Genomic DNA, 26,007 nt, shown 5'->3' with positions numbered 1-26,007 from the left:
ACCACAGCATGAGTTATAGCAGTTAAACTGTTGTATGTGACTTGAGGAGTGGGACTCAGAGATGCACTGGAAAACATTCCACACCAGCCCTGCTCACCAGTGCTATTCCTTGGTCATGACCACTGGACATACGTGCTCCCTCCAGGCCTTCCATTTTCCCACTCCATTGTAGTTTTCATTGCTGAACATTGTCAAATCAAAGTTGCTGTTTCTGAGCCTGTGGTGGCTGCCCACCTCTTGCTGAAAATTTACAACACTTTTATCACCAATAGAAATCATAAGCCAATTTCTATCCTGGTTGTGTGCTCATTTAACTAGCATAAAAAGCGATTTTTAAAATAAAAATGTAATGTTTAAAAGCATACCTTCTCCTTTAAACAGTTATTATTAAAGCAAGATGGAAAATGGCTTTGTACTGTTCACGTTTTCAATAAGCAGCAGGATGGTGATGACCAGCAGGAGACTCAGAAATGCTAAACGTAGTTTAAATGATTTCCAAATACAGTTAGCAATTTCAACATTTTGAATTTCCTCAATTCACATGTGGACTTTAGGATTTGCTAGTTAGCATCTGTATACTGGGTCTACTATTATTATTTTCTCCTCAGAAATTCTAGGCGCTTTGCATGTTTATAAGATAGGTCCCTGCAATCTAAATAAACAACTTATAGACAAAAGAAGAGGAGGATAAAAGGTGCAACGTGTTTTAAAGATGTAGCATACTCTAAAAGTGCTAAATATCATTGTTAATAATTTAAACGAAGACCATCACAAGCTCACTTGGTAGCAATTTCTATTTCTCTTGCACTTAGTGAGAATTATAAAGTAAGCCAGCAGTAAGTAGGTAGTTCAAAAATGTATTAATGGTTTTAAAAATGTAACTGCCTGTAGAAAAATACAATAATTTGTCTTCCCTATGGAACTAGTATTGGCATCCAGCCTTATGCGAGGCCTTACTTTAGCTGATGCAGATGTGAACTTAGATTACTTGAAGAATTATGCTCTTACTAGAAATAAATTTTAGTGTGAGGAAATTAATAAACCAAGTGATTGACTCTTTCTTTAAGGTATTTCAAAGGCCGTGTTCTATAGAAAACTTGACCATGTTTCCTTCAAAGATAATATTCTTCTTCCAATCTAATTACATAAACACTGATGGAGAAACCAGGAGTACCATAATAGCATGTAACATTGAAGAAAACTCAGAATAGCAAATGTATATTGTTTATCTGTTTTGTGGAGTGTGACAGGGTGCTGAGCAGAAAGACTGCAGAATCAGCCCACCGGCCATGCCAGCCCCATTTAAGTGAAAAAAGTGGAGCTGGCTGGAAAGAACCTGCCCTAATTGGAGAGTGAGAGTCAGCTGCCAGCCCAGTTAGCCCAGGGCTATATAAGAGGCTGGGAAGAAGGAAGCCTGGGTGGTGGGGTGGAGGAGAGAGCAAGGGAGAGCAGGCAGGGAGAAAGCCCTTCCCTCCTGGGTTCAGGCACAAGGAACCCAGAGCTGTGTACACTGTATGGTGAGAAGGTGGTGGGAGCACAGACTTATAAATAAGAGCACCAGTAGTTTCAGAACCAGAGAGTCTCTGAGTGACTTTATCTGAGTCTAGCAGAGGCAGGAGCCAGGAGGGCCAGCTGTGCTCTGCTACATGGAGCAATGTAGAGGACTTTTTTTTTTCTTCAATCTATTGCCTGTGAAGGTGGGCAGCTTCCTTTACAAAGGAAGAATGTACCACCTCAAAGAAGGCTTTGCCATTAACATAAAGATGTGCTATATAGTTCAGGTGTGCTATATTCCTCTCAGGATAGAAGTAATGTACTAATGCTTGCTTTTCTCAGATATTTTTATTTGGCTCAGTCAAAACTTCAATACAACTGTTATTTATTCATCCTGATTTGCATATTTCTGTATTTTTGATTAATGCATATTTTTAAGCTTATATAGCGGAAATATTTCATACACAAGTGCTATGCAGATATCTCTGGAAAGAAGAACTAATTTATTCTTCTAGTGCTTCGGCTAAGATGATTAGTCATGTTTCTTGTGGGTGGTGATTTTAAATCTGGCTGTTCCATGGGGGCAAATTACATGAGACTGGAAAAATTATTTGTTACCTCAGTCTGTCCATAGAACAACCCAATATTTTCAGCATTTTTATATGAAGTGTGTAGTTAAATTGCTCATTACTCTAGATATCAGTGTGTATATAAGAGAGCAAGCTTAATTCTTGACTCTTTAATACAAGACTCAAGGAGTGGCTTTATGCCATCCTTATGCTCCTTGATCTCCATAGCTACCACAGGCTTGTTTCAGGGTTGTTCTAACTTGGGTCCACTGGTAACTTCTCCTAAGAGGCTGTTCCAATACGCAGCAGCATTTCTTTTCCCTGCTCATGTCTCCAACATTTTCTTTATACCAGGATTCTCAAACTGGGCGTCGGGACCCCTCAGGGGAGTCACGAGATTATTACACGGGGGGTTGCGAGCTGGCATTCTCCACCCGAAACCCCACTTAACCTTCAGCATTTATAATGGTGTTAAATATGTAAAAAAGTGTTTTTAATTTCTAAGGGGGGTCGCACACACAGGCTTGCTATGTGAAAGGGGTCACCAGTACAAAAGTTTGAGAACCCCTGCTTTATACCATGGAGGCCAGGTTAGGGTTGTGTAGAGCTAGCTATGCTGGCTCTTTGTCAGTTAGGATTTCCTCAGGAAGTCAGTTAAGCTGTTGTTAATGGTCTCTTGATGGCACAAAGAAGCCTTATCATGGGCCTGGATCTGTCCCAAGTGTTTAATTAAATCATTCCCTCTTGCTGGAATATTGTTCTTAGTAATAACAATAGTTTACACTTACATCCAAAGCGTAAGTTTACAAACACTATGTTAATCACTGAAGGACTCTGGTGAAGTATTCCCATTTTATAGATATGAAAATCTGAGGCAGACAGAGGTAGTGACTTGTCACAGTGCGAGTCTGTGGGAGAGCCAGGAATAGAATGAAAGAGCTTTGACTCTGATTCCCTAACCATTTTTGCCAGTCAAGGATTTTGTGTGGTACACCAGCGTATCTGTGCAAGCACATACTGTTACTCCTTCAAGCAGCTAAGTTTAAAAGTTAACCAAACTTGACATTTTAATAATAGTTACGATTTGGTGAGGAATGCCTGTTTCTAAATATTATATGCATATTTTTAAAATATATCATTCTCACTGACTTAAAATAAAGCTGCAACAAAAGTTTGATGAAACACACATGAAAGCAGAAGTCTAAGGTGAAGTCCTGGCCCCACTGGAGTCAATGGCAAAACTCCCATTGACTTCAAGGGGCAGGATTTCACCAGTAGTGGTGTTAGCACTACTCACCCCATTCCTTGGTGCTTTACAGCACCCATTTAGCATCTGAACATTCTTTTGGAAGCTAGGCGTATTCTTACTCTCATCATTGGCAATGATAGCTTAGAAAGAAGTAAACAAAAGGCAGCCATGTTGTCCTCTATTCCATTAGAGAGATGAGGGGAAAAAACTACAACATTATTTAGTTGTTGGGAAATATCTAAATTGTGTGTGTGTGAGTTCCTAAGACAGTATTACAAACACACAGACAAACCACGCTTTCTCTCTCAATGCAGATGAAAGCCAAAAAATCTTTCTTCATCTAGTAGAGTATCCAATTTATTTGATATTTGATATGCTCTGTACTGAGTTCGTATTTTGATCTGTCTCTCTGCAGCTTGGTTTTTGCCACAGTTGGCTCTAGTCCTGTTCTGCAGAGAATTAGGCATGGAATCTACTAGGGATTGGCACATGATACTGATTCTAACCATCTGCCATAGTTTTTTAAGGTCTTTTAAAAAAGTGCATTATGCAGTTCTGCCTCTGTGTAGCTGTGCTGAAGCTAGGTGGTACATTTCAGTGTATCAGCCTATTTATGGTTTTAATATCTCACAGCTGCAGTAACAGCAGCGTATGGAGGTGTAACCATCTCTATATGTGATATTACAGGTTTCCAGCTACGTTTTATTTCTACCTGATAAAAGATGTGTTCTTTGACTTTGTAGAAGAACTTATGATTTCACTATATTATGTCTTGTTCCAAATACTAGAGAATTTAAAAAGTCCTATAATTCTTCAAGCATGTGATTACAGGATACTGGCAATTATTGAAAATAAAAATACCAGTAATATGAAGCATATCTTACCGTCACATTTGTATATAAAGCTATGACTCCATTGGGGGGTTCTGATGTCAAGAAATCATGAAAAACTTGACTTATTTATGTAGTATAACCTAAAGCATGAAATATAGAGATATCCTAGAAATGTAGAGGTGGAAGGGGATGTGAAAAGTCATCGAGTCCAGCCCCTTGCTCTGAGGAAACCCCAAGTAAACCTAGACCATCCCTAACTGATGATTTTCTAACCTGTTTTTAAAATTGTGGGGAATTCCCCAAAGATTGGGATTCCACAACCTCCTTTGGAAACCTATTCCAGAGCTTAACTACCCTTATAGTTAGTTTTTCCTAATATCGGACCTAAATCTCCCTGGCTGCAGATTAAGACCGTTACTACTTGTCCTATTTTCACTGGACATGGAGAACAGTTGATCACAGTCCTCTTTATAAGAGCCCCTAACATATCAGTAGTCTTTTCTCAAGTCTAAACATGCCCAGTTTTTTAACCTTTCCTTATAGGTCAAGATTTTTTAAACCAGTCATCTTTTTTGTTACTTTGTTCTGGACTCTTTGCAGGTTGTCCACACCTTTCCTGAAGTGTGGTACCCAAAATTGGACATAGTACTCCATCTGAGGCCTCGCAAGTGCCAAATAGAGCAGGACCTTTTACCTCCAGTGTCTTACATAGGACACTCCTATTAATATACCCCAGGAAGATATTAACCTCTTTCACAACAGCATCACATTGTTGATTCATATTCAATTTGTGATCTACTATAATCCTTGCATCCTTTTCAGCAACCTTGCCCTTTATTCCTAATTTTGTAGCTGTGCATTTGATTTTTCCTTCCTAAGTGAAGTACTTTGCATTTGTCTTTATTGAATTTCAACTTACGGATTTCAGAACAATTCTTCAATATGTCAAGGTCCTTTTGAATTCTAATCTTGTTCCACTCCTTTATCCAAGTCATTCAGAAAATATTGAATAGTGCCAGACCAGGACTGATCCCTGCAGGGTGCTATTATATATATCCTCTGTGGCAAACTCAGGACACTTAGCTACCAAGAGAGGGGTAGTAATTAGCCCCAGAAGGCTTAACTATGGAGGAATAAGGTTCAGCTGGAACAGGGGTTACCAGGGAGCTAATTAGTTTCAGCTGGCCCCAATGGCTGGAGACCTTTTTTAAACCCTCCCTGGCAGGGAAGCAGGAGGAGGAGAGAAGTAGAGTAGCTGCGAGCGAGTAGGGGCAGTTGAACTCTAAAACTTTTCTTGCAAGGCAGATTGCACTCTCCCCAGAAGGAGAGAACAACAGAACAAGGGCCTGACTGAGAAGGGATCAGCCAGACCCTGAGCGACTGTGAAGGGCTTTTGCTTTGCCCAAGCCTGTCTCTCCAAGGCTGAGAGGGACTGAGCTAGCAGAGGAGAGACAGGTACTTTGCCACACCTCCCAGTTTGACAGCAAACCATTGATAACTACTCTTTGAGTATGGTCTTTCAACCAGTTTCATACTCACCTCACTGTAAGAATACATTGTGGTTCCTTTGCTTTTTCTTCCTCTCTGTTCTCTCTTGGCAACCTTATATGCTTCCATGATTTCAACGGCTACATTTATGTGAATGATTCTCAAATCTGCTCCTCTACTTCTTTGCTCAGTCTTACATTTTCAGATGTCTCTTGAAGTGTCTTAGATGTCTCATCACAATGTCCATATTTTCCAAAATTGTGAACTTATCATTCCTCCTGATCTCTTTCCTTTGTTTCTTTTCTCTGGCTGACAACTCTACTATCTTTCCCATCTATCAATCTTGCAACCACTGTGCTATGGTCTGCGTAAGAGAGGAATTGTTTCACTCTCTGAGTGATAGATGGAGAAAGTTATCACTGGCCTCCACTCTTATTTGATAGTCCAAGAGAAACAATGGATCAGCATGAGCCATAACTTCAGTTTGTGGAGTTGGGGCTTTTGCCATTGATTTCAGTAGAACAGGGTTAGAAAATATTGTACATGACATTGAACAAAAGACAGTGTTCTAACGCCAGCCAATTGCTCCTAGATGTTTCCCTTGACTACCAAGTTTACAACTTTGTATTTGTATTTAGTGTAAGCCCACCATCTGCACCCCTATTGTACTTCTGTCAAATGCTGGGAAATTAAAGGGATTAGAGTACTAGAAATTAGTTAAAAGGAGATGTATATTTCAGTCATCCAAATACTGGTAACACTGTTAAATAAAGTATGATTGTAGATTATATTGGCATTCTGTATTTGTTGCTCATTTTCTCCTTTGCTTTGGGTACTGCATGTTAGTCTGCTCTGTTATTAAACCAACTGCACTGAATATGAAATAAAGCATGTAGAAATAAGAACCGCAAAACTCATAATCATATTTCTAAGAGGGAATGTACAACTGGTAATATGAAAACGGCTGCACACGTATTTCTATACAGCTATTACATGTGTGTAATGCTCCTTCGCTCTCTCGGTCAGAGGGAGGCCACTCAGGCTAGTCCTGTGAGGTCAGGACCAGAGTCTATAAGACAGGCAAAAGCCCCAGTAGGTAAATAGGTGGTAAATAGGTAATACCAGGCTTTAGCCTGGACTAGGGTAGCTCAAGTAGTCAGCCCTTAAGTACAGTCTATCAGGGCTGGCTCGGTCCTGGGCAGCGCTCAGGCAGACAGTAAACACACAGTCTCAGGCTGGCTTTGGCCTTGGCGGAGCTCAGGCAGACAGCAAATACACAGTCTCTAAGGAGTTAGCTTTAGCCTGAGTGGAGCTTAGGCAGCCAGCAAACAAACAGTCTTTTGGGGGCTGGCTTTGGCCCGGTCAGCAAACAAACAGTCTGTAAAGGTGAGTGGCAAGGGAGCTCCTGTCTTGGGCTAGAGCCTCCTTGCACTGGGTATGGGGTCTGCCAGCTGGCGTGGAGTAGGGCCCACCCTATTCCACCGCGTCCCAGCCCAGGTATCTGACAAGCAGGATAGGGGCAGCCAATGTCGGTGGGGATCCAGCTGCAACACACCAACTGAGCTATGCCGGGCTCTGCAGCTGGCTGCGCCGTGGCTGCCCTAGACTACTTCCTCCCTCCCCAGGGTCCGGCCATGCCCTGGTACTTCTGGCGAGGGGGGCGGGACGATCTAGGCTCCACCCTCCACAGGGCATCTAATGCTCCCTCGCTCTCCTGGTCGGAGGGAGGCCACTCAGCCTCACTACAGTGTGCAATATATATATTTCATGCTATACCACTTATATATATATATATATATATATATATATATATATATATATATATATATAAAGTCTAGTAAGACAGACAAAATATGCAGTTACAAAGAATATCACTTCTCTTTTTCAACTAAACATTGGTGTAAATTTAATAATATAGTATTGTATTTGCGATCAAAACTTTTGTATCTTGTGTGAGATTTTACTAGATTGTAAAGGAATTCTGACCTTATTCTCTCGACAGTTCTTGGATATTAAAGTACTCTTCTTTGTCTGTAATGTTTTTAATATACATTATTTCAGGGCGTGGGAAAAAACAAGATTGTTGACCGATTCCTTCACCTGTTAAATAGACCCAGAGAATATTTACAACTGCATAGGTAAGAATGGCACTTTATATGATTTGTTTGTTTCAATGTCATCCTTATTTTCACTGCTGAGCTTTTAGATGTTTACATCTCATATTCCTGAAGTTTTATTTATTATTGTTTATTATTGTATTATTGAGTGCCATAGTTAGATTGATCTAACTCCTGGAGTAGATGCAGCTATGTTGACAGAAGAATTCTTCCCTGGACCTAGTTGCCGCCTCTTGGAAAGATGGATTAACTAAATTGATGGAAAAACCCTTCCCATCAATGTAGGAAGCATTTACACTATGCTGCTGCAGCGGCACAGTTGCAGCGCTGTAGCAGTTGTAATGTAAGCATACTGTAAGCTCCATTTGCAAAAGCATCTAGTCCTGTTGACTTTCAATGGGACTGAGGGCTTGTCTACACAAACATTTAGTTCTTAAGAAGCTGGTGTGTGAATCTACCCCATACTAGCCTGCTGCATACTAAAAGTATGTCTACACCACAGCAGCTACAGTGGTATAGCTATGACGCTGCAGCTGTCTCACTGTATTGTAGACACTTCCTACATTGATGGAAGGGATTTTTCCATCAGTGTAGGTAATCCAACTCTCTGAGATGCTATAGCTAGGTTGTTGGAAGAACTATTCAGTCGACGTAGCTGCATTTACAGCGTGGGATAGGTTGACCTAACTAAATTGCAGAGGGTTAAAAAAATTTCACAGTGCTGAGCGATTTAGCTAGGTCAGTCAAATACTTATTTGTATTAAGTGTCTGTGTAGACCACGGATCAGCAACCCTTGGCAAGTGGCCCATCAGGGAAATTCGCTGGTGGGCCAGGATGGTTTGTTTACCTGCAACGTCCCCAGTCCCCAGGTTCGGCTGATCTCAGCTCCCACTGGCTGCAGTTCACCGTTCCAGGCCAGTGGGGGCTATGGGAAGCAGTGTGGGCCGAGGGATGTGCTGGCCACTGCTTCCGGCAGCCCCTGTTGGCCTGCAATAGTGAACCACAGCCAGTGGAAGCTGCGAGCGGCCGAACCTACAGATGCTGCAGGTAAACAAACCATCCTGGCCCGCCAGTTGGTTTCCCTGACAGAACGCGTGCCAGAGATTGCCAATCCATGGTCTAGACCCTGCTGATGCATGTTAACTGTTCGTTAATGCTCTTCGATCTAGTCCTGTTTGAAATGGGATTTATGTAGTTTAACTAATGTCTCAAATTCACACCTTTTATTAATTTAGATTAACTTTCCTGCATGTCCCTATGTAGACAAACATTTTTTGAAAATTTTACTTTCAGTAAATAGTATGGGGGAAATAGAAAAAAAAATAAAATGTAACTGTAGTAGGTCCTATTATAAGATGTAAATATACGTTATGAAAGATTTCCCCAACTCTTTTCTCAGCAAATGGGTACCTATCCAACTAAAAATGCTGTTGAAATATTTTTTTTGTTTCATTGGTACAATATCATTAGGCATTCTAATGATCTACCCAATATACATATCCAGAAGTTAATTTACATGGTGTAAATTGAATTTTGAGGGATTATTTAAATTATAGAATACCTATTACTCAAGCATCAGAGGACACTTTCATAATCAGAGTTGGTGAGCTGATACCATGAGTAATTTTGAAGTCACATTTCATAAATAGATTTGTACATGATAATGATGAAGGGAACTGAAAGGCGAAATAAGTAGGATCCCTTCTGACATTTGGATGTATTTGTATTAATCCTGATTCACATGCAGGGGGTAATACAAATAAATCATTCTTCCTAGCTTTTCTTACAATTCTTAGCTGAGTTTTCTTACTTTCCTGAATGTTATCTTTACATTTTACATATTTTTTGTTCTCAGACACTATAATTGGTACTCGCAACGTTAATTAAGGGGAGACATAGATACAGTAATTAGGGAAGAACCTCCAAAACATGAGACTAACAAAATACCACTTAAACTGTGGACCATTTCCTTCAGTGTAAGTTATTTCCTGTACTTCAAATGTATTTTAATGCGTCAAAACAAGTATACACATAAATAATCACATTTATTTCTAATTAGAAATGAAATCCTAATTAACGACAGCTTCTAGGGGCTGTTGTATAACACATCAATAAAACCATACATTTAAGGTACATAAATCACATAACCTCAGTATGGCAGTGTAACAGGGTGGCTCACACTTTAATGGCTGGCAGGCTGGAGCTACTGTGATTACAGAATGAGTCACACCTGGGAGAAATCAAGATGATTACCCTAAAAAAACACGACAAGGATGCAATGAAGGGGAGGAGCTCAAGAAATTGTAAAGAACTAGCAGAGAGTATGAAGGCCTCCTGCGTGAATGTCCCCAAGACCAAAGGAGCTGTGACAGATAGGAGCCCGGAAGGCTCCAGTGGGGAAACTCAAATGGAGTTTGGGCCTAGAAGAACTGGGAAGATGGACTGTGAGAACAGACTGGGACAGAAAAAGAGCTGCAGCTATGAGAGAAAACGGCAGAATGAAGTATGGACTGTTGTGTGGTGATGGACTGTATTTTGGGACCCTGAGAATTGTTAAGAACTGCTGCTGTTATTAAACCGGCCCCAGGCAAGGGGTGGTTGTTATCCACAGTAAAGCTCGTGTGCAGTTATTAAAGGACCTGCAAGAAGGGGCTAAATGAGACAGGGTGCTTGCAAAGCTACCCTGGCCATGAAGGTGCTCTCAGTCAATGGCTACCCTGTTACAATCAGACATACAACCTCTGGCTCTGAACTCATAAAAAAAGCATGGCTGGGCTAATCATGGGAGACCTTCAAAGAAAAAATTCATTTGCAGTTAGTGGTGAATATAGTAAGTGATACTGTTCCTTCTAAGGCAGTATTGAGACATTAAAGACCCCATGGCGTTTTTCTTTACAAGAGTGGGAAGTGTGTAGAATACTGGCTACATGGTTATTTGGATAATTACATTCTGCCTATAATTTCAGTTGCATATTTTATTTTTTTACTCGCTATCCTAAACTGTTTTTTAGTGTTGTTTGGTGCTGGTTAACGGTTGTCACATTTCTCTCTAGAAGAGATTATACTTAAATTATGGGTGAACTGATTCTTATATAGAGATTAAAAATCCATTGGTAAAGTTAATATGGAACTTTGAGATCTCTCTAGATCAGTGGTTCCCAAACTTTAACAACCTGTGAACCCCTTTCACTAAAATATCAAATCTCACGAACCTCCTCCTAAAAATGAATATTTTCAGGGATTTTCCCCTTTACCTGAGTATAAATTATAAAAGCAGTGATCTTGGAAAAATAAAATTTATTGTTATGACATGCTTATTACACACTATTATTAATTATTATTTGTCATTACAGTATTTTTATTACATTATGAAAACGGCAACACTCTTCCAAGATCTCGCTTCCATAGCTTGTATCACTTTGAATAAGCCTGTTATAAAACAGGGCACCTATGTTTCATCAAGTAGTATCAGATGTGAAACAGCATGAAGGTATTTAAGAAGCCAACTGACAGAGTTCCTCCTACACAAGCATTCAGGTCTTGAGCAGTCCAGGCAAACAACTAGGGTGAGCAGACGTTCCAATAAAATCGGGACTGTCCCGATTTCGAGGAGTTGGTCCCGCGTCCCAACCAGAGTACGGTCGGGATGCCATTTGTCCAAATATTTTGTTTCCTGGTCTTTGGCAGCAGTTCAGCGGAGAGTCCTTCAGTCACGGACGGTCTTCGGCGGTATTTCAGTGGCGGGTGCTTCTGTCTTTGGTGGCAAGGTTTATTACCCCCTGCCAAAATACCGCTGAAGACCATCCGTGACTGAAAGACTGTCCGCTGAATTGCTGCCGAACTCCTGGACAAGTGAGTGTAAAAAGAAGCTCCTCCCCACTGCAGTCCCAATATTTTCCTCATAACATCTGGTCACCCTACAAACAACACACGTTACAACAAAACTTAAACTTGTTCTTCATGATAATTTTAAAAACAATAGTAGCTGCTTATTTCATTTTAAAAACAGCAAAAAATATCCACCTCCGTTTCCATTTCTTATAAGGAGTCTTGAAGTTTAAATCTCCTCAGTGTGATAAATATGCTTGCTTTGATCTGCTTAGCTCTTGGAAGTTCAGGGGCTGCAGGCTGCTGGCCATGTGCTGCCAGGGGGCCTAGAGACAACTCTATCCGCCATTAGGGAATTTTTTCCCAAGAAGTTCCTGTAGCATTTCGCGAACCCACAGGGGTTCACGAACCCCAGTTTGGGAACCACTGCTCTAGATGAAAGGCACTATATAAATGTAAATTAATAGTCAAGTATTTAACATTTTTTTTAAATTATAAACTATTGGTAGTAGTATTGTTCTTTTAATAGTCTTCATCTGTCTTATCACTTATGACATTGCTAACTTTTGTTGTCTGTTATATTAGTAGTATAAAAAATTACCATCACGTGAAAAGAAATGAAATATTGTGTATTAAAAAAAATGAAGCCAAAGTTAGTAGAATGAATGACTCAAAAGTACAGTTTTTTTTAAATGGGGGTCTGTGTGTGGAAAAGCTTCACTGGTTTGAAGAAAAATTGATATGACAACGCTTATTTAAAAATTACAAAGCCTCTCATGGCAAGGAGATTTTGCAATGGAAAAACAATTAAAGCTTTTCAGAAGACTCAAGGAAAAAACATGTGCATTGTTAGACTATAAAACCCTTCTTAGCACTGATGAGAGAGACAGATAAATGTAAAAATGTAAGCTCCCAGCTGCTACACAAAAACAGCATAAGAAGGTACCATCAGGTTCAGTTGGCGGGCTCCCTTGATGTAATAAAATGGAAAAGAGTCATTTTGCTTCTCTTCTTCTATCATGTTAGAAGCTAATTATATATGGAGAGAGTCTTTTGCTGGAGTGCAAATATCTTCTGTCTATTATTTAAACATTTAGTTCTGCATCTCTTAGTGTTAAATATATTTCCACTATCAAGCTGCTTTTTAGAGTTCACTTGAGACACTGATTCTTTCTGAAGAAGAGCTCTGTGTACGCTTGTCTCTCAGCAGCAGAAGTGGTCCAAAAATAAATAAATACCACCTCAGCTGCCTTGCTATCTCACTGGTTCATTCTTTTTTTGTCTAGAGATATAATAGTTATCCTTCCATTTCCATTATAAATTCTTTCCTTTCTGTGTAGAATTCTGACTCAAGCTCTTTCTTGGATGGAAGAAAGTTCAGTTTCTTGTCAAGGCTGTACAACTTGAGCTGTAGTTAATCATATTTAAGTGGGAGTAAAAAGTTTCAGCAGCTAGGGATTGTGGAATTCACCCCAGTTTATACCAGTTTCAGAGTGCATAATCCAAGAATGAGGTCCAACGTAGTAAACAGGATCTTGCAGAAGACATCCAGGGCCAGTTGATAGAACAAGTTAAGAGGGGTCAGTCAGGGCTGATCTTACCATGAGGTGAACTGAGGCAGCCACCTCAGGTGCCAGACTCTGGAAAATTGTGTCTGCTGCTGGTGCATATGTATTCTCTCTGCTCTAGATGCACAGAGATGGTGGAGTGCTGTGCTGGAGGAAGGAGGGCACAAGAGACATAACAGGCAGGCAGGAGAAAAGGTGAGAGGGAATAACAGAAAGCAGAAGGAGCAGCAGGAAGGGAGAGGAGGAGGAGCCTCTTATGTACCTCTCTAGCACCCCCAGGAACCTGGACTGATTAACATCAGCTTCTCAGGGAGTTTCCTGTTTCCTGCAGCTTCCCTGAACCCACTTGAGGAGAACAGGCAGTCAACTGAAGTAGTAGGAGCCAGTTAGGCCCTAAAGACGCTGATAGCTTCCCTCACTCAGTCCCTGCTAGCAGCCTGCTTATTTGTCTCCTTGAATTCAGTGTTGAGAGCCACTATAACCAGCACAGAACAGCAGTCATGAGTGAAAGAAGAAAACTCCCCTCTGGGGCAGCATTCAGAAAAAGAAAGAAAGCAAAGGAAACTTTTCTATCTAAGCAGGAAGGAGCTCTCCTGAGATACACAGACACAAATGTTCACGGTGAGCCTTCCGGCCCCAGTGAGGATGTGAGATGCCTGATCTTCCAGTTAGTCAGAGTGCAGGTGACCTGGCAGCTACTGCAGCATCCATATTTCCATCTCAAATGGATGTAGCCATGCACATTCCTGAAGAAAAGTGTAGATCAGAGAAGAGTGTGGTGGAGGCTCAAGAAACAGCTGCTGCTGAGTTTAGTTCCTTAAGTCTAGATGATCCAGGAGTGTGGACTCACTTGAGTTAGTAGCCTAAGGGACTTCCTTGTACTGCATGGGCCATAACAAGTGAAAAACGTCATGTTCCCCAAAGACAATGAAAATAGAAGTTTCCATCCAACACATTACTGACGTGAAATCCCCAATGGTGACAAAGTGGAGAGGCAGAGGCGTAGCGAGTGCCCTCCGTACCCTCCGACCGGAGGGGGCCCCGCAAGGAAGGGGGCCCCTAAAAGTGGCAAAAAAAATGTAAAGTATAACTAGGTAAGTGGCATTTATTGACACAATCCATGTCGGTTTTACTGACAAAACCATGAAGTCACTATGATACATCATAATGCTATTGGCTACATCAGTTGTCTGTCAGTCAGTTTCGAATTTTAGTTGGACCCATTCAAAGAATGTGTATTTGCGTTCATAGTGGCGGTCAGCGGATAAATGTTATTAATTTAGTTTAGTTTTTTATCATTTCCAACGCAGAAGCGTGCTTTGTGATGTCTAAGAGAATGTATAAGAGCGGAGCTAGTAAACGAAAGGCAGCAAAAGATGCCGAGAAGGAACTTGAGAAAATTCCAAAGTTGTCAATGTATTTTGCGCTGCAATCCAACGTACAGGTGCAGGAACATGAAACGGACAGCGCTAGCAGCGACGAATCGTATCCAGAAGTGCTTCAAGTAAGGTCGAAGGTGAAGCCAGTTGTTCTACCAAACAAACTGTGACAGATATTCCAGCTGCTGCCGGGAAAGAAGTATCTGAATCTGAACCACTGACTGATGATCCAGGAGATTGGCCCTCTATAATATCGGACAGGCAAGTGTGTGACATTGTTTCACGTGGCCCACCACAGCAGAATGAAAGTTACGAATTTCCATTTAACGAGGAAAGACAGAGGTTCACAAGTACTCATTTCTATCGAACCATGGCAAATGGCGAGAAAATAAGACGTTCATGGTTAATGTACTCAGTTCAGAAAGATGCCATTTTTTGTTTTTGTTGTAAATTATTTGGCACTGGCCACATACTGCTATGTCATGGAACATCTGCTTGGAAAGCACTGTCAAAAAGACTTCAGCAGCATGAAACAGGCAAAGGTCATCAAGACTGTATGGTGAAATGGTTTGACCTTCGGTCAGGCATAGTAAACCGTACATCTATTGACCAACTCGAATTGCAGGCTTTTCTGAAAGAAAGAGATTTCTGGAGAGTAGTTGTCAAACGCATGGTTGATGTTGTTATTTTCTTGTCCGAAAGAAACTTGGCATTTCGAGGAAGTAATGAAAAGCTTGGTGATCCTTCGAATGGCAACTTTTTGGGACTGTTTGAATTGCTTGCAAAGTATGATACTGTCCTCAGCAAACTTTTACAGAGGATTAAGAAGGCAGAGACACATGTTCAGTACCTCAGTCCACAGATCCAAAACGAGCTGATTCAACTTGTTGCCAATAACATTCAAGAGGCCAACATAGCGCAGCTTAAAAAAGCAAAATATTATTCAGTTATTTTGGACTGTACTCCCACAGTGTCACATGAAGAACAGATGTCTGTGGTGTTACGCTTTGTTGAATGCAACGGTGAAGATGGTGTCAATATTCGTGAAGCGTTTGTTGGTTTTCTTAATGTTCATGATACAACTGGCGAGAGCTTATTGGAAGCGTTTCTTGAAAAGGCAAACAACTTAGGAATAGACATTGCTGACATGAGAGGCCAAGCTTATGATAATGGCGCAAATATGAGAGGAAAGAATAAAGGAGTTCAAGCCCGCATGCTAGAAATAAATGACCGTGCCTTGTATGTACCATGTGGAGCTCACACTAGGAATCTTGTGATCTCAGATGCAGCAGAGTCATCGAAATATGCCGTTGATTTTTTTGGTCTGATTAACAGAATATACGTTATCTTTTCTTCTTCACCTTCACGTTGGGTTATACTTCAAGAACATATGCCAATATCTGTTAAAGGGTTATCGGACACTCATTGGGAGTTGAGAATTGATGCTGTGAAGCCATTGCGTTATCACCTTGAAGAATTGTGCAATGCTTTGTCATCTTTGCGAGAATATGCGCTCGAAAAGAAAGATGGCAATACAGCAACAGAAGCCGGTGCGCTTTTAGACCATGTTACTACGTGGCCTTTTGTTCTGACTGTGTACACGTGGTACGATATACTATTTCACGTCAGTAAAACCAGCAAATTAATTCAGTCACCAGATGTGTCAATTGACGTATTGCAGGCAGAAGTCGGTGTTACAATGAAGTTTTTGGAAGACTATCGAAATACAGGCTATAATCTGTGGTCACAAATGCACGAGAAATAGCAGAGCATATGGGTATTGAGCAGGTGTTTCCAGAAACCAGGGTGCGACGTAAGAAGAGAATGTTTGATTACGAATGTGCTGATGATTCAAGTCGTCTTCCTGCCGAAGAAAAATTCAAATCGCAGTTCTTTCTTCTTCTCACTGATCAGGCCATATCTTCTGTTTCGTCATGATTTGACCAACTCGTGGAGTGGTATAAGTTGTTTGGATTTCTGTACAACGCTAACAGCCTGAAGCAGTGTCACAGAGAAAATGAACTGGAGAATCACAGCAAAAATTTTGAAAGAAAAATGGGAGACATTGATGCCAACAAACTCATAATGGAATTGAATCGTTTTATTTATGTCATCGAGAAAGAAAGAGGACTTGTCACGGCAAACAATTTTTTAACGTACATATACAAGAACAGCCTTCAGGAGATATATCCGAATCTTTGTATTTGCATCAGAATTCTTCTGACCACACCAGTTACTGTCGCTGGTGCTTAAAGGAGCTTCAGCAGAATGAAACTGATCAAGAATATCCTGCGCTCAACCATGACAGATGACAGGCTTTCTGCACTTGCAGTTATCTCAATCGAAAACAAGATTGCCAGATCTCTGGATATGACACATTGATTAACCAATTTGCAGAGAACCAGGCTCGAAATAAGCGCTTTGCTTAAATACGGAATACATGTACACTGTAGGCCTATGTATACATAATATGAACCCTGCATATTGTATAAAATAAATACCGCATTCCAGTTTCTGCATTGTAAGGGGCCCCGTACATATGTTCGGAGGGGGCCACGTTCTTTGTTGCTACGGCCCTGTGGAGAGGCCATGGCTTATGTACTCAAAAACCCAGAATGCTGCATATTGTTTTTGTTGCAAACTCTTTCAGTCTAATGTTCCAGCCACATTGGGTTCTACAGGAACAAAGGACTGGAAAAATCTGGCTAGAAATGTGACATGCCATGAGAAGGCAGCAAATCACCAGAGAGCATTCCATAGGTGGAAAGAGCTTGAGATGAGACTAAGGTTAAAGGCCACCATAGATGATCAGCATCAACAGAAGATTGCATCAGAGTCTCTTTACTGGCAAAATGTTCTGAAAAGGCTCATTGCTATTGTGAGAATGCTTGCTACCTAGCACTGCGTGGCACTTGAGATCAGCTGTATGTGCAAACAATGGAAACTTCCTTAAAATTGTGGAGCTGATAGCAGAGTTTGATGCTGTATTCCAGGAGCATCTAAGAAGAGTCACCACCCAAGAAATGTACACACACCATTACTTTGGAAAAACAATTCAAAATGAGAACATCCAGTTACTGGCAACAAAAGTCAAACAGAAGATTGTGGCAGATCTGGAGTCAGCAAGATATTACTCTGTTATTCTGGACTGCACACATGACATCAGCCACATGGAAAAAATGGCTTTAATGGTGCATTTTGTAACAACAACAGAACCTAGTGAAAATGTCCCTGCAATGGTGACTGTCAGAGAGCATTTGCTAGAATTTATTGACATTGATGATGCTACAGGAGCTAGTATGACAAATGTGCTTCTTAAAAAAGCTGGACGATACGGAAATTGTGATAACTGACATGAGAGGTCAGGGCTACGATAATGGTGCCAACATTAGAGGAAAGAACAGAAGAGTGCAGAAATGGATCCGAGAGTTAAACCCTCGAGCTTTTTTTGTCCTGTGCAGTTCTCATTCGTTGAACTTGGTGGTCAGTGATGCAGCATCAGCTTCTAGTGAGGCTGCTGAATTTTTTAATGTAATTCAAAGCAACTGTATTTTTCTCTGCATCAGCTCATTGATGGCAAATTTTAAAGCAGCATCTGAGAACATCCTCTCTGACACTGAAACCACTAAGTGCCACACGATGGGAAAGTCTCCCTGATATCGGCTGGGAGAGCAATACAGCAGAGCAGAGACAATCCAGGAGGTTTTTGGAAGGTGCAGGGGACAATTTCCTGGTGCACGTGCTTGAGTAACCAACTAGGGGCAGAGCTCTTCTTGACCTGCTGCTCACAAACTGGGAAGAATTAGTAGGGGAAACAAAAGTGGATGGGAACCTGGGAGGCAGTGACCATGAGATGGTCAAGTTCAGGATCCTGACACAAGGAAGAAAGGAGAGCAGCAGAATATAGACCCTAGAATTCAGAAAGGCAGACTTTGACTCCCTCAGGGAACTGATGGGCAGGATCCTCTGGGAGAATAACACGAGGGGGAAAGAAGTCCAGGAAAGTTGGCTGTATTTTAAAGAATCCTTATTGAGGTTGCAGGAACAAACCATCCCGATGTCTAGAGAGAATAGTAAATCTGGCAGGTGACCAGCTTGACATAACAGTGAAATCCTTGCTGCTCTTAAACACAAAAAAAGAAGCTTACGAGAAGTGGAAGCTTGGACTAATGACCAGGGAGGAGTATAAAAATATTGCTGAGGCATGCAGGAGCGAAATCAGGAAGGTCAAATCACACTTGGAGTTGCAGCTAGCAAGAGATGTTAAGAGTAACATAAAGGGTTTCTGTAAGTATATTAGCAACAAGAAGAAAGCCAAGGAAAGTGTGGGCACCTTACTGAATGAGGGAGGCAACCTAGTAACAGAGGATGTGGAAAAAAGCTAATGTACTAAATGCTTTTTCTGCCTCTGTCTTCACGAACAAGTTCAGTTCCCAGACCGCTGCATTGGGCAGCACAGCATGGGGTGGAGATGACCAGGCCTCTTTGGAGAAGGAAGTGGTTCAGGACTATTTAGAAAAACTGGACGAGCACAAGTCCATGGGGCCGGATGCGCTGCATCCAAGGGTGCTAAAGGAGTTGGCAGATGTGCTTGCAGAGCCATTGGCCATTATCTTTGAAAACTCATTGCAATCAGAGGAGGTCCCCGATGACTTGAAAAAGGCTAATGTAGTGCCCATCTTTAAAAAAAGGAAGAAGAGGATCTGGGGAGTTACAGGCCAGTCAGCCTTACCTCAGTCCCTGGAAAAATCATGGAGCAGGTCCTCAAGGAATCAATTCTGAAGCACTTAGAGGAGAGGAAAGTGATCAGGAAGAGTCACCATGGATTCACCAAGGGCAAGTCATGCCTGACTAACCTAATTGCCTTCTATGATGAGATAACTGGCTCTGTGGATGAGGGGAAAGCAGTGAACATGTTTATTCCTTGACTTTAGCAAAGCTTTTGGTACGGTCTCCCACAGTATTCTTGCTGGCAAGTTAAAGAAGTATTGGCTGGATAAATGGACTGTATGATGGATAGAAAGCTGGCTGGATTGTCGGGCTCAACGGGTAGTGATCAATGGCTCCATGTCTAGTTGGCAGCAGGTATCAAGCGGAGTGCCCCAAGCATCGGTCCTGGGGCCTGTTTTGTTCAATATCTTCATTGATGATCTAGAGGATGGTGTGGACTGTATCCTCAGCAAGTTTGCAGATGACACTAAACTGGGAGGAGAGGTAGATACACTGGAGGGTAGAGATAGGATACAGAGGGACCTAGACAAATTAGAAGATTGGGCCAAAAGAAATCTGATGAGGTTCAACAAGGACAAGTGCAGAGTCCTGCACTTAGGACGGAAGAATCCTATGCACTGCTACAGACTAGGGACTGAATGGCTAGGGAGCAGTTCTGCGGAAAAGGACCTAGGGGTTACAATGGACAAGAAGCTGGATATGAGTCAACAGTGTCACCTTGTTGCCAAAAAGGCTAACAGCATTTTGGACTGTATAAGTAGGGTCATTGCCAGCAGATTGAGGGATGTGATCATTCCCCTCTATTCAGCATTGGTGAGGCCTCATCTGGAGTACTGTGTCCAGTTTTGGGCCCCACACTACAAGAAAGATGTGGAGAAATTGGAAAGAGTCCAGCGAAGGGCAACAAAAATGATTGGGGGCTAGGGCACATGACTTATGAGGAGAGGCTGAGGGAACTGGGATTGTTAAGTCTGCAGAAGAGAAGAATGAGGGGGGATTTGATAGCTGCTTTCATCTACCCAAAAGGGGGTTCTGAAGAGGATAGATCTAGACTATTCTCAGTGGTAGCAGATGACAGAACAAGGAAAAATGGTCTCAAGTTGCAGTGGGGGAGGTTTAGGTTTGATATTAGGAAAACCTTTTTCACTAGGAGGGTGGTGAAGCACTGGAAGGGGTTACCTAGGGAGGTGGTGGAATCTCCTTCCTTAGAGGTTTTTAAGGTCAGACTTGACAAAGCCCTGGCTGGGATGATTTAATTGGGGATTCATCCTCCTTTGAGCAGGGGGTTGGACCAGATGACCTCCTGAGGTCCCTTCCAACCTTGATATTCTATGATTCTATTCTAAAGTTGAATGGAGGCGATAAAGCCTATGAAATATCAAATTGGGAAGATAGATGAAGCGATAGTTGCCATTATGGAGAATAATGCTATAACAGGAACTGTTTGTGGGAGAACAGTGGCAGAGGGAAATGGAATCACTAGAAACATATGTAACTTCAAATTTCTGTGTGGCTTAGTGTTGTGGCATGACATATTGTTTGAAATAAATGTTATAAGCAAGAGACTGCAAAGTATTGACCTTGATATATCTGGGGCAATGGGACAACCGGACAAAGCCAAGTCATACCTACAGTCTTACCAGTCAGATGAGGGATTTCAAAACATTCTGACGAGTGCACAGAAGTTGGCAGAGGAACTTCACACTGAAACTATTTTCCCACCCATTCAAAAATACAAGAGTCACCAAAAAAGAAGACATTTTGATTATGAGGCACGGGATTATCCCATAAGAGACTCCAAACAACAATTCAAAGTTGAATTCTTTAACCAGGTGCTAGATTGTGCGATACAGTCAGCTGAAGAACGTTTCATGCAGCTCAAGGAACAGCAGTGTATTTGGGATGTTGTATGATATTCCAGAACTCCTCACTATACCTGAAGAAGACCTACAGCAGCAATGCAGGGCACTAGAGACAGTGTTGACACATGATGACATGCACAATATTGATGTGAGTGATTTAGGTGATGAACTGAAAGGCTTTTCAAGATATATTTGAGCAGGATCAACTCCAAAGGCTGTTCTGGAATATATGTGCACAAATAAGGTGACCACTCTCTTTCCAAATGCTTTTGTTGCTCTGTTCATACTTCTAACACTTCCTTTATCAGTTGCCAGTGGAGAACGCAGCTTCTCTAAGCTGAAGTTAATAAAAACACATCTACGCTCCACGATGACACAGGAGAGACTAGTCGGCCTTGCAACCATCTCAATAGAGCATGAGCTGGCCCAGACTGTGGACCTTCAGGAAGCAGTTCAAATCTTTGCAACCAAGAAGGCATGGAAAGCACCACTTTGATTATTCAAACAGATAAAAATGCCCGTGTTTACCATACAGACAAGAAAAGTTGCGTGATCAAGTGTTTGAAAGTTAAGTGTTACTTAAATTTTTGAACAAGGCATTTTAAGTTGTTAGTTCTCCTTTATTGGAGTAGTTAGCAGAGCAGTATCATGAGAGGAGCAGAACAGAAGGAAGGCAGAATTGAGACCTTTCGAAGTTTTGGCCCAAGCGAGGGGGTATGGGGCTGTCATTTGAGCTCCCCGCCTCAGGTGCCAAAATGTTGTGGGCCGGCCCTGTGCAGAAGGTTCAGTTTTCAAATCTAACAAACAAGGAATTCAGAATTTCTGTTAAAGAAAGGTATGAAGAATTCAGTGGTATAGCTATGAAAGTGTGCTTCCATTTGCTTTCGGTTACAGATTCAACCAAAATGAGCAACTATGCAATTTGAAACAGGTCCATTCTTCTCACTAAAATCTTTGGCTGTGTCTGACCATGCCAGAATATCCATATTTCCAAAGTGTAGTTTTAAAAACCCAGATTAGATCAGATTATATAAGTAAACAAACTCTATATAGTTGAATATAGTTACAAAACCATAGAAACCCTGGTGTTCTTCTTTTATCTGCTGTCTTGAATATAGTATCCTGAGTCATGGGGGAAAAAAAAAAAGGTTGAGAGGTATATGGTTATGGGGAGACACCACATTTTAAAATATCTGTAGGCTTGGAAGCATTCAGTAAGTGTCTGTAAACATTGATTTCACCGTACATACCTTAATTGTTGAAAAAATGTCTTTTGATAATCAAAATTTATAGGTAGGAAGAGTAAGAAAAATGCTGCTTGAGAACTTTAGAGTGTCTGGCTGGCTCTGTCATGGGAGAACTCTCCCTAAAAATATCTTCCTGGAAAATTGAAATGAGTCAGTGCCCAGAAAGAGAGAGAGGGGGCCTGAAAATCCTAGCTACTTCATGCTCTTGCCTTTAGTTTGGGACATAGTTGTTCTCTATACTTTCCTCTGGAAGGCTGTCTTTGAGAGTATAGACTGCTGTACCTTTTCCTGAAACTAGAGATTGTAGAAAATCTCTCTCTCTTTTTCCTTTTAACTGAATAGAAATACAGAAGCAGGTTTAGTCAGGGTGCTCCTTTAAGTAGCCACATTAAGACTTCAATTCGTTCTTTTCTATCTACTAACTGAAATTTCAAAAAACTTCTTTCTCCTTCTTCCCCGCCCCCCCCCACTGTTTGTGTGTGGATGTGCTAAGGTGCACAGTGGCTTTGCTGGTAAATGGTTTGACATAGTATATTTGTATATTTGTCACTGGTAACAAAATACCAATATTAGATGGATATAGCAATGTTAGGTATTTGGAAGACATTCTTACTATTATTTAAAATGACTTTCACTGCTTTGTTGCTGGCCTTCCCTATTTTTGTAGGCTTTTTTTATTTTTTTGACTGAGAATCTGCACTGCTACCACTGCAACTCCCTGTCATAGTTAATATATTTGTTTTAGTGATTGATGATTAAAGGGGTGATATTAATTCCTGTCTTGAAAATCTATACAGTGTGTCTTGTGCCGTTTCCACTTCACTGATAAACTGCTGAAGTATGCCAATTTTAAAAAGAGAGACTGACTCGACATATATGCTGTCTTTTCAAAATAAACATAATTATTCTGAGATCTTTAATAATCAAATGAATGTGGGGGGATGACCTTTTGGTGTCCTTACAAGCAACACTTAGTATAAATTGTGTGTTAATCTTTTCTTTCCCCTCCTTATTCCCTTCCTTACAGATCACATAATCATTATAAATCTAGTTATCTGCGTTCCCAGTTGAGGTCATTTAAAATTACCCTTTAGCTTTGACTTCAGATTTTTTTTTAATTTTAAATTAAAAAGTTGATTTAAGAAAGAAAAGCTTTAGTGGTCCAAAACAGCTTATATAGTAGAATTAAGATATAGCTGTTCTTGCAAGCTGATATTTTGATGAGCATCTTTCTCTTACGAGGGTAGTTAGAATCTAGGACAGCAGGGAACAATTTAAATGGCAAAATATATCTGCATGTTTACTTGAGTTTGGCAGGTCTGTCCATTTGACAAGTACTGTTGGTGAGAGAAACAAGCTTCCAAGCCACAAAGAGCAGCTCTGTTGGGCTTGAAAGCTTGTCTCTCTCACCAATAGATGTTAGCCCAATCACCTGTCTTCTCTCTTCTTCTCCTGGGACCAACATGACTAAAACTACATTGAATTTTACAGATAATCACAGAAAAAACATTTTTGTACTAATATCCCTGAGAATTTCTTAAATTGTTCTCTTATAGAGTTTTAGGTTTGAGATTCAGTTATATACATTTATAGACAATTATGCCAAAGTGAGGTAGAAATGTTAAGTGACAATATTATACTTGATGTACCAGTTGAAAGTGTCATTGTTGCTGTAATCTATGCAGACATATAAAGACTAAATATCTGTTCTTTGTTATGAATTTGAGTAGTAGAAATGCATGTCTAAACTATTATTATATTTGTTCATACATCACTGAACAAAATAGCCTAAAACTGTGCTTTATTCTTTGAACAGTTTATGAGATGGGAAATAAACATTAACAATAGTACCTTTGTGATATAAATTCCTCTTCATTAAAGAGCATTGAAGGAGTGACTATCATGTAACTGTTGTTTCCAATTTTGTGTATGTTTTCAGTCATCATAATGTTGCAGTGTAAGACTTGCAAGCATTCGTCCAAGCTTGTGTTTTCGATTCCCATCAGTAGCCTTTCATAAACTGTCCGACTGGCACTGAAATTGGCAGATTCCAGCTGCTAGAGAGCTTATTTACCTTGTTAGAAGCTGAATTCGGCTTGAATTTGCTGCTGTTTGGCAGTCATGGAGAAATACAATTAGGATAGAAAGGCAGAGATTTTCACTTTCCTTTCAAGTTGATCTAAGTATTTCCAGCTGTTCTTACACGCAATGTGTGAGTTGTAGAAGACATCTCCCTCATTGAGGAATTAGCAGTTAGGGTGAGATGATTTCATTATAATTTAATAAAAAATTTTCAGGGAGGGGATATATAATTTCCTCATTTGAAGATGGCACATTGATTGGCCATCTTCAAAGGTTAAAGGTTAATTTGACATATAGTTTCTATGGGCTTGGTTCTGCCACCTTCCTCATGCTGAGTTGTACCCAGTGATGAGCTGCCAAAATCTTAACAACGGGTTCCCTACTGGGTCTTCGGCGACAGGTCCTTCATTCGCTCCGGGTCTTCAGCAGCACTTTGGCGGCGGGTCCTTCAGTGCCACCGAAGACTCAGAGCGGATGAAGGACCCACCGCCAAAGTGCCGCCGAAGATTTGCAGCGCTTCCCAGTGAGTAAGCCCCATGTGTATTTTTACGTGTTTTTTTTTAAGTCATCCCTGGTGGGGCTCTGTCAAAACTGTTCAAATCGGGCCCCACGCTTCCTAAAGCTGGCCCCGCACATGGGAGTTGCAAAATTGTATCAGGGGCCAGGTAGGGAAGGCTGTGCCTCCCAAAACAGCTGTCCTCCCCATCCAACACTCCCCCACGTCCTGCCCATCCAACACCTCCCCACGTCCTGCCCCAGACTGCCCCCCTCAGAACCTGCAATCCATCAACCCCCACCCCTGCTCCTTGTCCTCTGACCACCAACTCCCATGACCCCCCCCACACTAACTAACCCCCCCCCCAGGTCCCCACCCTCTACCCAATTCGCCCCGCTCCCTGTCCCCTGACTGCCCCGACCCCCTCCACACCCCTGCCCCCTGACAGCTGGCCCCCCAAAACTCACTGTTGAATAATAGCTGACTGCATCTCCAAATATAATACGTATGTAGCCAATAAGTCAGATTTAATAGTTTTATTGGATTCTGATATTTATTGCAAAATTGAACTAAGTGCTTTGATGAAGCAGTTTTTACAAGCACTAGTATGAATTGAAGCTAGCAGTTACATTAATTTAATCTCTGTTCTGTGGATATGATGAAAAGCTTGGCAAGAATTTAGACAGTAGCCATGAAAATAGAGGTGGTGTTTTTCTTTTAAACAGATTGGGAGCACAGATTTAAGTGTGAATTAAGCAAACGTTACAGAACACCATCGTGGGGTAGGGGATTATATAGCTACTGCCAGTGGCTGTAAACAAAAGAAATGATGTTTTAACAGTTAGCCAGTGAGAAACTATAGTATTTCCATTATTATACAGACAAGTCTTAAAGTCATTGCCTTTCTTCCTGATGTGTTAAAAGCAATTACATTGGTTAATAAAATTCAAAAACAAGTTTTGTTTTTCCTAGTCACAAAGTGTAAAGGACAGATCCTCTTTAGAATGCTGGGTGATATAGTCTTACCATTATCTCTCCAGCTATTTTTCTATGTAAAACAAGT

General features: G+C 41.1%; 1 protein-coding gene across 7 annotated transcripts in view; it reads left to right on the top strand.

Moving 5' to 3' along the window:
* The window catches only part of VWA8 (von Willebrand factor A domain containing 8), a 274,959-nt gene that overhangs the window by 128,775 nt on the left and 120,177 nt on the right, over positions 1-26,007 (top strand). For all 7 annotated transcript variants that reach the window (XM_050946839.1, XM_050946858.1, XM_050946824.1 and 4 more), the window contains one exon: positions 7,695-7,771. In XM_050946839.1, the coding sequence (XP_050802796.1) occupies positions 7,695-7,771 (77 nt within the window). The remainder of the gene's footprint in view (positions 1-7,694; positions 7,772-26,007) is intronic.

The sequence above is a fragment of the Gopherus flavomarginatus genome, chromosome 1, assembly GCF_025201925.1.
Source record: "Gopherus flavomarginatus isolate rGopFla2 chromosome 1, rGopFla2.mat.asm, whole genome shotgun sequence".
NCBI classification, from domain to species: domain Eukaryota; kingdom Metazoa; phylum Chordata; order Testudines; family Testudinidae; genus Gopherus; species Gopherus flavomarginatus.
The sequence above is the reverse complement of the archived record's forward strand: the minus strand, read 5'-3'. Positions and strand labels throughout refer to the sequence as shown.